This window comes from Larus michahellis, chromosome 7, assembly GCF_964199755.1.
Source record: "Larus michahellis chromosome 7, bLarMic1.1, whole genome shotgun sequence".
Lineage (NCBI taxonomy): Eukaryota > Metazoa > Chordata > Aves > Charadriiformes > Laridae > Larus > Larus michahellis.
Window position 1 is genome coordinate 42161085 of NC_133902.1, and position 12170 is coordinate 42173254.

Here is a 12170-nt window from a genome sequence, read left to right on the forward strand (position 1 = left end):
CCTACAGAAAAATGACGCTATTCTCACAAACGTGTCCAGTTCTTTCACAGGAAAACAATCCACCAGCAAATGTTATTCTCCTCCTACCTGAAATGAGTAGTGACTGAAGATCATTGAGTTTTATCAATCTAATTTAATTCCTCACGCTTGTTAACAAATTTTCAATTTGGGCATGGAAGGATGCAAAGGAAAAATATTTTCTCTTTTTTGATTGTCTTACCAGCATAAAATTCAGAGAAGAGAGCAGAAATTTTAACAAGTGGTTCCCTGGTGCTTACCCTTATGTGTGTGTGGATATAATACAAAATATATTTATATAAGTAATGAAGAAAGATTCTACTGATGAAGGCAAAGCAGATAAGATGTTGCTAAGGAAGAAAAGACCTTGGGTAATCAAAGGAAACAGATGTGTTGTATCAGCCTATTGATAGCAAAAAGACACAAGGAACCTCACGCAGGGAAAACTGGGGCATTCTGTTAAAACTGCAAGGTTGCTGGTTGTTACAAAGTGTTGAAAATAAAAAGTATGCGTCCCTTAGGTGAACTTAGCTCATTAGAATGTGAAAACCACACCTCCCAATCTTAAACTGTACATCTCCTAGATGAGACCCCCGCTCACTGAGCATGCAGAGTCATTTAGGAATGTACTATACCTTTAATTTGAAGCAAGAATACAAGTAGCCAACAGGAGTTTATTGTGAAATCGTGAGCCGCGGGTGAGTAGTATGCTAATTAGCCGGTTTTTGTAAAAACTTACAGTGTATAAGCCAAGTTGTGCTAGCTTTGTGGATGAACCACCTACCACCCATCTCTGGGCAGAAGTGAAATAAATACCTCGCCTCTGTGTGTGGATCGGCTCTTTGCTCACCACGGTGATAAAGAACCCAGATTTGGGACAACACTACACTGAAGCCAAGGGGAGCTCTGGCTTTCAGACTTTCTTAATTCCTGGTTCTTAAATCCTCAAACATGAGACCGACTGTATATCAGATTTACCACAAAACAAAATACTGAAGAGAACAAACCCCATAAATGTCTATGCATTTTTATTGAATATAAAGATAATGCAAAAATCATTCCACCTGACCAGAAGCTGGTTAAAGGAAAGAGGCAGAGTAAAATTGCTTTGGGTTTCTCTGTGAGCACACTAAGTGTTTCCATTAGCTGTAGGATTTCTGAGTCTCAATGCGTATGCGTGGCTGGAGATACAGATCTCCTCTGCAGAGAGGAGTGTACAAGGTGCAAAGGCACACCCTCTCCCAGCCTGTCAACTCATGGCAGCGCCGGGTCCACATTATGCCCCAGAATTTCTGCAAGCGTACATCCTCCTTCTGAGTGTTACACCCAGCCAATTATTTTTTTCTGACTAGATTGATGGCACGTTGTTAGTGGTTGTCTATCCTTCCTAAGTTGTTGTTCTTAGTCTCTTAGGTCTATGCCCTACCCTCGCTTCTGCCCACTCCAGTTTACACCAAAGCCAAGCCCCGCTTGTGGACACGCTCCTGTTTCAAGTACCATTAAATCAGCGGGATGCACAGAAAGGCAATGGGACCTGGCAAGGTGTTTTGGTGGTGGCCACTGGAGACCAACAGCTGCAGGTTTGGACTCCTGCTGTGCTGCCTTGCAGCTCTGCTGCCAAACACGCCAGCACGGGCACGCCAGTGTGGGCACGCACACGTGGAGGACTTGTGCTTGAAAGCACCGTTTTTCCTGGAGCTGATAAAAACAGCGTCCTCGATGATTCATCGTCAGAATCAATGTCCACTCCTTTTTTTTTTTTTTTTCCATTGGGACCTTGTTATTCCCTATTACCCTGATTTAAGAAGCTTTGTTCTCATAAAATGAAGAAGGGTTGTGCTAAAGGAATTGGTCGGTACAGGGCAGAAGACACTTCTGGCCAAACAAATCAGGAATAGTTTTGCCTACAAACCTGTTAACATATGATTAAGAAGCACAGAGAAAACTAGCAGTCTTTCAGGTGCATTTAAACCACAGAGCAGAAGTTGTGAAAGCTTTATGGGATTTATATTTACTCTAAAATATCTGCTAAGCAATTAAATGATAGCTTTATTGGTTTGTTTAAAAAATATAACATTTGTTGACTACAGTATGCATAATTCCTGGTATTGAGTACAATGAGTCATAGGTTTGTTTAGTAAAGGAGTCTACAGTCTAATATTAACAGCTTTTCTTGGGAACACACTAACCACTCCTTTGCAGCAAATCTTTGCAAAAAAAAGTCTCTCATTCTCCTATTGATTTCACTATAATAGTACTAACAATGGAAGTCTCAGCCATGTATATTTTAAGCATGGTGACCCTGGTTAGCAAAGTACTTATGTGTCTCTGTTACCTTGTAGATGTAGGTGGGCATATACAAAAGCTTGAAGTCATTATAAGCACATAAATACTTAAAATTTAAGCGGCTAATTAGCTTCTTTGCCAGAGTTGAAGATTTAAGTTAAACACTGAGGTCAGTTACGTGACAAATTCTTGAAACGCTTTAACCCGTGGCTCAGTGGTACGTTATGGCTCTGAGCTCCGCACACCTGCACTAGTTAACAGGGACAGGACTAATCTGCAAAACATCTCTAGGCAAAGGCTGCCTAGGCCAACAAATTCAGACGTGGGGCAGCTGGGAGCAGAAGTAGTTAAAAGCTGCATGAAGACGTCGGACAAAGAGATGGTGCTACTGAATGTTTGCTCTTTGCGTGTAATTCCCCTTTCTGCGGTGCCAGTGTGACTTAGTTCAGCTCAACCGATCCAAAGTCCTGACCTAACACTGGCTTTTCTCAGAAGTTCAGTAAAAGGCGACTGAGGGAAAATCCAAGACCGTTCCTCGCACAATCTGGTAGCGTTCCTCCCCTCAAGGAGTGCAAGAGTGCAAAAGGCAAGAGCGAGCCACAGCCGCTTCCCTGCTTTCTTGGAATTCCCTGTAGAGATGCTGACAGCACATTCAGGATGCTGCACAGGACTCTTTTCACCCCCTGTTTTACCCATGTCCTTCTGGCCCCACTGCTGAGAGGCATTTGGAACTGCAGTGTGTATAATTTATAAGCGTATGTGTATTTTTGTTCTAGTTGCTGGTAGTTACGTGAAACACATTGTATCAGCGTGTATGTATTAGTAAAGCGAGTGTTTGCTTAAAAGCCTTGAATATGGGAAAAATACAGGTAAGGCAGGCAGATTTCATATGTAGTACTGCACTGGGTAAGCATGGAAAGGGAACCCTTGTGAGAAAAGGACAAGAATGGCAAAAAAATGACTGTTACATGGGAGGATGAATGATATGCCAGGTATGGCTGTGCCAAGGATCTCAAAGGGAAAGGATAAGGTAAAGACGGGCTTTGAGAAACTAATGAGGATGGGCCAGAGGCAGTTCTGGCCCCGTCACCCAGTTTTGTTTTATTGTAAGTATTACTGTATTTGATTTTTTGACTTTAATTCTGCATCAGATGGATTACTAAATGCCTGTCTGCTATTGAATTTGATACTACTGCCTGTCAACAGCCAGTCTGACATCCTAGATTTACAGTAACAGTAAAATTTCTACCCAACATTAAAGCAACTATATTCTAACCAACCATTCTGGATTTGTGTCAAGTGAGCGCTTACTGGTAGAAGAGGGACAGAGGATTCCCCAAGAGGTGGCTCATGTGGCACAGAAGCAGCCGCGTAGGTAGTTACTCTCTCCACAGCCGTGCAGGAATAGCAGCTACCTAGCAGAGTTTTAGAGGCATAAGGCTTTATTAATGCTCTTGGTGTCACCACTATGAGGGAGTTTTTCATTTTGGAAAAAGACATTTACAGCCTAAAGCTATGAACACCTAGCTAATAAAACTTAAGGGTCACATTTAGAAAAACACATTCTGACTAGCAAACGTTAAATTGTCAGTTTGCAACGAGGGTTTCCAGTTAACCTGGAACTGGCCAGTGTAAGCTGTCCTGCAGGGTGGTCTATCCGACGCGGGCTGGTGGGGACGGAAACTGCAGAGCCTGGGAGCTGCAGTGATTGCCTGGGAGCACGGGGGGATGGAGTGGTGTAACAGGAACACGCAGGCAGAGCTGCCAAAAGGAAAAGGGGTGTTGCTGGGCATGGCTGGGACGTGTCAGAGGAGGTAGGGGAGGTGGAAGCAGCGCCTGTAGTGCCTGTAGCCAGGTGTTAAGTGGAGTGGCAGAACTGAAAAATGAGAGTAGTTCTGTGTCTGGGCTAAACAGGAAAACTTTCAAGTGGTAGGGAAGATGAATACAGACTTGGGAGTTGACCCGAGATGCCTGGGAACTGTCATTTTTCAGGGCTAAACAGGACCGAGGATGGTGCCTTTGAAAAAGATGGAATTGCTGTTTGTGGGGAATGGCTAATGCAAGTGATTTTGGTACTGATTTTTCTTCTTAGCTGTTCTCTGGTTTGGTATTCCCATTCTGGCTGGCAGGAAAAAAAAAGAGAGACCTGCCCTCAGACTTCAGATTATGAACAGAAATTACTGCATGAGAAGATGCTGAGCACACGACCCACTGGATCTGTGTGTGTGCGCCTTGAACAAGCCATGGGTTTGTAAGAAAACAAAATTAGTGTGAATTTGATGAGGACTCGTATTTGTGGATCAGGGCCATGAACGCGCAGTGGGTTCATATTTTCGCAGAGGCCTCTTAACAGAAGGCTGAGTTAATGTCTAAGCAAAGACAGGGGAAAGTATTGAGCATCTGTGTAGACTACCTCAATAGCAAAGGCAGATCAGCTCAGACAAGTGCATATATACATATATAAAAATAAATATATATATATGGGTCCAAGTATATACAAAAAGAAAGACAACAGATCACCGACAGAGAAAAGAAGACAAAAATATTTACAAAAAGTTGGTGCCAGACAGAAAATGAAACAAAGGAGCCAAAGCACTCCAGCAAATGCCTTGAAGGAAGACAGGTAAAGCTTCAAATACACGCACAAATAAATAAATAAACAATTAAATTTGGAAAGTTATACAATTTAATGAGCAATGTAATAAAAACTATGTCATCAAGTTTACTTCAGAAAATATTGCCAACCATGTTGGTTTACAAGCTACCATGCCAGCAAAGATGTCTTATTATTATAATGAAGTAGGTATAGCTTAGCTATAAATACCCAGGCCAGGGTATTTCCAGCTGCACTGGAAAAGATTTACAAGTTTAGCAAGAACAGAAGAGAGTCAAGACAGTAAAAAACTGTTTAGTCAAAGAGGAAGATGTGAATATCAAAGAAAAAAAAAGAAGAAAGGAAAACTACTCAGAATTAATAAATTGCTAATTTGCATTTAGTAAAATATTTTCAAAAATGTTGTTGAGATATTCATTATTAAGAATCTGTAATCACAAGGTGCTTACTTTGGTCTTACTGAAATGAGCAGAAAAATCCAGCTGAGGTGGGGCTCATTCCCACAGCTGAGAGCAACCTCATTTTTGTCACTGGCACCTTTTTCTGAAAAAAAAAATGTAGTACCACGAACACAGCATGATCTCTCAGTGTGACCCAGAAGCAGGTTCTGGAGCAAGAGAGCCCTTTTCTGTAGCTCAGTACTCAAAGCAGTGGCCAAATACTCCTGAAGAGATGTAGACAGTTCTGAGTGGATAGATTTTCATAAACGTCTCATTAAGAAGCTTCTCTTGCAGAATCTGAAATTCTCTGAAAGCTGCAGCTTTCCTGAGAGGTACATTGCAGTTCCTTAAGAGTTACAGCCCTTCTGCCTTGCAAAGTCAGGCCCATTCTAGAACAGCTTGTTCAGCAACGCTTCCTGCCGTTTGTTCTCTGCCAGACATTTTTATCATCTGTTAAAGTGGGAGAAACCCCTTCAGTTAGCTCCTTTCTAAGTGCTCGGCTTCGCTTGTTTCTCAATTCCTTCTTCTACCCAACTACCAGGGAGAAACTTCCCCCAAGCCCAGAGCTTTCTGTTTCCGTCCTTGTGTTGTGATTGAGGGGGACGTGGGGGAACTGAGGCTCAGTTCAGTTCTGCTCCAACACTGTACATTTATTTTTATACATTTATGTATACATTTATATACTTGCCTGCTATGCACAAAGAACAATGCAGGAACTTGCTTATGCAGATTAAAAGCAATCTGTCTTGCTGATTTCCAGTAAAGCTTCTCTATCTTTAACCCGGAGGTTCTGCTTTCGACTTTCCCTCCACTATTCGTAGCTTCCATAAAGATGGAAACTCAGCCCAAGTGGGGCAACTCCTGCGAATATTTGAATGAAAACAGAGATGAACGAAATGGAAGGCGGCAATTATTTTTCCCCGTGCCAAAATGTAAAATGACTTCGAGTTGTGGCATTCATTCAGTGGCCAGTCAACTGGACAAGCTGACCCAGCTGACAAAAACCCAGTCTCTGGGTGAGGTGTGTAGAAGCGGGGATGCTCAGGGACAGGGCAGCAAAGCTGTGAACACGGGCTGGGCTACCAGTGGTCCCCCACTTCCAGTCCCTTTGTGTAATTTTCTGGTTCTTTTTAGAAGCACCTGGAGAAAGTAAGTGTTTTCAGATGGAGAATAATATTAGTACAGAGCTTTTTGTCCGCTTGAATCCACAACCCCGACCCGGGCAGACGACCCGAGCTCCACGAGCGCCGCTTCCAAGCCCCGCCCGAGCGGTCCCCGGCGGCGTCCCCCCTCCAGGCCCCCGCGTCCCGGGGACATGGACGGGGGCGGGCGGCTCCAGCGCGATTGCCGCGACCTCCCCCGCGCCCCTCCCGGGCCGGGCCGCCCCTCCTCCTCCTCCTCCTCCTCCTCCTCCTCCTCCTCCTGCCGGGCGCCTCCGGGGTGGGATCGTTCCTCTGCCCTCCCCGGGGCAGGGCTCGGCGGGGCCCGCTCCCCCGGCGCGGCGCGGGGTGGGCGCAGTGCGGCGGCGATGCTGGGCGTGCGGCTGCGGCTCCTGGCCTGCTGCCTGCTGCTCGGCGGGGCGCGGGGTGCCGCCGCCCTCCGCCGGGACGAGGTGCCCTCCCTTCGGAGTGAGTGACGCCTCCGGGGGGCGGCCCGGGGAGGGACGGGGACAGGGACGGGGTTGGGGGGGGGACGCGGGGCGCGCACCCCGGGGGTCCCCGCGGCGGGTCGGGGGGCAGCGGCGGAGTCCCCGCTCCGAGCCGGGCTGAGCCGTTCGCCCCCCAGCCCCGTCCCCGCCCTGCACCGTGAGGGGCTGGCAGCGGCGGGGAAGCCCTCGGGCCTCCCCGCCTGGGGCTCTGTCCCGCCCCGCCGGCTCCCAGCGCTGCCGGGACGCGTCGAGGCGGGGGCGAGTCCCCGGCTGGGGTCAGGCCGACCCCGGCCCGGGGGTTTGGGCAGGGTGAAGGGCTCGCCCCGCACAGGGGTGAGGGGTTTCGAAAGCGTGAACCCTCGCGAATCTGCCCCCCTGGCTGTGCCTTGTGCCCTTTTCGTCTCCCCGCTTATTATTCCACTGCCCGTTGCTTTAGTTGCACCTGGAGGGAGTATAGGTTATGTTTTTCTCATTTCCAATAAATTCCAGTTATTTTCTCTGTTACCACATGAGCAATTCTCACTGCTTTTTTGACGGGGAAGGAAGTGGGAGGTGAGGAGGAAGGAAGTGGAGATATCTTGTTCTCCTAGTTTTGTTACAGCCATTTATTCCCTATTAGCTATGCTGAACCTAAGTAAACAGGAACTTGGAGGTACTGGTCAGCTGTCAGCTCTTCATCTGCGGCTTCACATCAGCTTGGGGCTTCGCTTTGTTTCTTGTCTCCTTGTCCTTGTATGGAGGGGCCTGGATATAGAAGTGGGATGTTTCCAAAGGCCTCCCTCCACCCTGCCAGTTCCTAGCGCATAGGCTATCTCCTTTTCTCCTTGCGTCCTCTAGGGCTTGCAAGTTTATAGACCCCTTGCAGCTCTTCATCTGCAGGATTTTGGGCACAGAATCCTACCCGACCCCAGGAGCTTTGTAACAAAACCCTTCTGTGAGAGCACCTGTAAAATGGACGGTGTAGCTTCGCAAGCTGAAAGGAGGGGAGCCTTGGAGGTGTTCCCATGGCTTGGTGTTGCTCCAGTTGTCTCACTGCCCCACTTGAGGAGAAGGCTGGGCTGGGGCCCATGGAGCTGTCACCGAGCCTGTCACCTCTTGTGTCTTACTTCTGCCTTGGGCTGGCGGTGGCCTGGCAAGCCCTCAGACCAGCACGGCTCTCTTGCCAATTGGATCGTTGTTAGTTGGGGAATGGAAACCACATTCAGAAGGGGCCTGTGTGGCTCAAGAATTATGGTCTGGCTGTTCTTGGCTGCCGAACGAAAAAGGGAAGCGTGCTATTATTCAGAGATCCTCCAGCTGGGTTATTTGTGTATACTGTGTAAGACCCTTATCTTTTCTCAGCAGTCATTGCAACTCTTAAGAGCCTTACACATAAAGGCATTCAAAGGTTGAGAATCCTTCATCTTTGGGTTGTGGTGTTGCTCCCCTCACCCCCAGGAGCTGCTGCATGGGAGCTGCTGGGTTCTGTCAAGGTGGAGGTACATCGGGAGTTTGCATAAGAAGTTTATTTAAGTGTGAATCCCAGTATCATGGTGAATTAACTTCATTAATCAGTGTTTGCTGGTGCTAACAACATCCCAGCTTCCACTTATCTAGTAAATTAGCAGTGTATTTTCTTGGTCAACTAAGATAAGACTGCTGTGGAAAAGACATAACCTAGCATGAGAGGCAGAACCCTTTCTGGCCACGTAGATAGCGATGCCTGTGTCGCCCATGGAGGATTGGGTTGGATAAGACGGATGAAACCAGCACAAACTGCACAACTTCACAGAAAAGTCAAAAGCAAACGATCAAGCTGGGTATCTGTCACAGAGTGTTTTCTGATGGTTTTTGAGTGAGCTCAGACACCTGAGGGCTGTGGAAATATGATGGATTAAAGGAACTCTGCCCCAGATGGTTAAGGCCTTGACGTAGGACAGCTGCTAGGTGCTTGGGAGATACAATTACGTGTGATGGGCTGGTTCTCACCTGCTGCTGGTCAGAAAGGCAGTGTGATTCCGTCCTCTCTGTAAGTCAGACTACTTGATGTGCTCTTCACAGAATCTGTAACCAAAAACCTGTCCGTAGTCTATATCTCTCTTCCACTTGTGTGCGTATTATATTGGTGAGCTGATCTCCCGTCTGCCTGTTACACAGCACTGTCCCACTGCTGCTTGGAAAGACTTTCTTTTCTAGAGCTACACCTAAACCGTATGTACTAAATCCAGACGCAGCATCCAGGTGGACCTCTGCATCTCAGACTTTAGATGTGGGCTATGCCAGTTTGAGAGGGGTTTTTTTAATTATAGTTACTGCTTCAAGGTGTTAGGTATAGTGAATTGCAGCAGCTGGAAAGCACACGTGGCAGAAATCATCACAGTAAAATGTCAAGGCAAAATGGAACTGCTGCTCAGGTTTTCAACACATAATCTCCCGAGGCATAAAATAAGTATCTTGCCTATAACGTGAGAGGAACTCAGTGGGTTAACTACCATTGGATTTCAGAGTGAATGAAGTAGCTGAGCTGTTGTAAGTTTGTATTTTGCTGATTTCCAGTTCCTCAGCTGCCCTTAGCTGTTTATTTTTTTTTCAGTCTATATGCTCAGTTAAACATTTGTTCCCAAGACATTAAACAGCTGACTTTTTTTCACATACTTATTAAGTGATGTCACATAGTTCAATGAATTTCTACACGATTCCAAGAAAGCCGGGGTGTCAGTCTAACCTCACAACATCTGCTGTGGCCCAGGGTAGTCATGTATGGTTGACCAATATGCATCCAGTAGGGAGGGCATACTTTAACCTTTGCCCACCAGCTCTTATGGTATGGATAAATCCTACCTTTTCTGTATCCTGTTTACAATACAGTGCGAAATATTTTCTTTCTGCCTCTGTAGTTGCAGAGAGTGAAGAATAAACATGGTGGAGAATATGGCAGTCAGCTTTAAACTTCTTAGCGTTTACCTTAATTGCACTCTCTGATCTATCCCCTGAGAATTATTTTACAATTTACGGTATGACTTCTTGTACCACTTAAACCTGTGCTCCATTACTGCGTATTTCTTGGTGACCAGTGTTTTGTTTCTTTGAACGTAACTGATGTTTTTGGGTGCCCCATGTTTTTTTGCTATCTAACTTGAGAAATATTACCCAGCCTTATTTTTGTGATCTTGCAAGTGGTCCACATGTTAAAAACTCAGCTGGCAGTAAATTTAGACCAGTACTCTTATTTTTTGAAGCACCAGTTATTCTGATGGATATTTTCAGTTTTCTTCCTAAATAGCTCCCAACTAAAACATTTGTCTTTTGATCCAATTTGATCAATTGCAGTGTTCTACAGACTGAAACTTTTTTCTTTTATTTCTCTACAGACAAAGGGATATTTATTATCCAAAGTGAAGACACCGACTTGTGCGTTAAAGCAGATGCAGTTGGCCTTGTTCTGGAAGACTGCGGTCGACTCTCAAAAGACATGTTATGGAAATGGGTGTCCAATCGCCGTCTTTTCAACATAGGCAGAAGTACCTGTCTAGGACTGAACGTCAGTAGACCAGAACAGCCGTTAAGTATGCTTGAATGTGATTCAACTCAATACTCGTTATGGTGGAATTGCGATGGAGGAGCGTTAGTTGGTGTATCAGAGTACAAATTGTCCGTTGAAAACAGCAAACGTATTGTGGCCAAAAAAAAATCGACTTCTCAGTGGAAACAGTACATGTCCTATGATGAAGACCTTTGTGAACTACCATTTCAAGGTAAAAATAAAATGTTGTCGTAGAAATTTAGATGGGAAAAGTTTTCAAAAGTTCTTTTGAAGCAAGGTCGTGTGCTTATGATCCCTTCCAGCCTCTGTTGTGGTTTGGGACTCAAAGTTTGGGGTTTTTGTATCCAATAGTTGTGGTGAGCATACCACAAAATCGATTTTTTTTTTCCTTATCTGTTATGTGGACCCAGAAAAGCACCAGTATCCTTGCAAAACAGGAAATAGTAATTTCAAATCCTCTGTAAAATAAAAGGGGGAACTAAGGATTTGCTGTTGCCGGTCCTGCAGCTTTCGTTATCAGATAAACCCAAAGAGAGATAAGGAAGGATTTGGAATTCCTATCACTGAAAATCAGTCTGTGGTCACAGCGTGCATGAACCGAATGTTTGCAACGTTCAGCGCCTGGACTCTGGACGTGCCAAACTTCGGAGCAGAGATGAGGCTTTTGATTAATCCCGCTGTACAGCTAGTGAAGGCGTAGGAATGTATGTCAAGATCCAGGTCTGCAGACCTGAACGGTTTTCTAGGTATAAGGACCGAGATAAACCCTTTGACTGCCAACAGCAACAGGCAGACTGTACCTTGACCCCTTCCTCGGCATTTCTGTAGAAGGAGAGACCTAATGTTTGCACAGCATGTCTCAGACTGGAGCTGTTGATTCTCCCCATTTGAACTGGGTGTTTGGGTTGCAGATCTGGACTCAGTGGTTTCCTCTGTAGGTGTAGCCGGGCTTGGCCTCTGCTAGCTCCAAAGTCATTCCTTTGGGAGCCGTGTTAACTTGGGAAAGCACTATAGCATCCAGCCTCTTCTTTAAAACCTAGCAGCGGAGTTTATACTTAAGACCAGACAGAAAATATTTAAACCCGCAAAAAGTCTTACACATGTGCTATGTACGCATAGCGAGATGAAAGTAGACCTGGTTTAGCCCTAGTGCTGCAACGCCTGGGAGAAGAGGATCAGCCTTAGGCAGATACTTCTAGCCTGGTTTCAGGACCAAAGTAATTAATTGTGTTGTCAAAATCTCTTCCACCTCCAATTTCTGTTTTCCACCTTCTACCTTAGCTTATGCACATGCAAGTAAACACAAGTCAGCCTGTTAGCCCACCAGGTTGGGGGGGGTGCATCTCTACCTTCAAAGAAATAAATGTATATAACTGTGGTGAGAGGTCTATAGCTGTCAAATTTGGTTTCTTGCCAGGACTGAGATAATCCCTTGCACCTCCGTAGGTAGCATGATAGCGGGCAGACAGAGAAGCAATCCTGATGTTTTTAAACCCGTGTTCTCCGTATCATTTGTTCATATCAGAAGGCTTTAAAGGGGATTTACAATGTGTAAACTGCTTTTTTTTATATGTGCACAGCCAGCCATTAACTCTGGAAACCTCTAGGAACCTGGCAGTACATGCTGATTCTGTAGTTGAA

General features: G+C 45.6%; 1 protein-coding gene across 1 annotated transcript in view; it reads left to right on the plus strand.

Moving 5' to 3' along the window:
* The first annotated feature begins 6798 nt into the window (after nucleotides 1–6798).
* Nucleotides 6799–12170, plus strand: part of PLA2R1 (phospholipase A2 receptor 1) — a 43008-nt gene continuing 37636 nt past the window's right edge. The window contains exons 1-2 of the mRNA XM_074594505.1: nucleotides 6799–6986; nucleotides 10357–10740. Of these exons, the coding sequence (XP_074450606.1) occupies nucleotides 6887–6986; nucleotides 10357–10740 (484 nt within the window). The 5' untranslated portion in view covers nucleotides 6799–6886. The remainder of the gene's footprint in view (nucleotides 6987–10356; nucleotides 10741–12170) is intronic.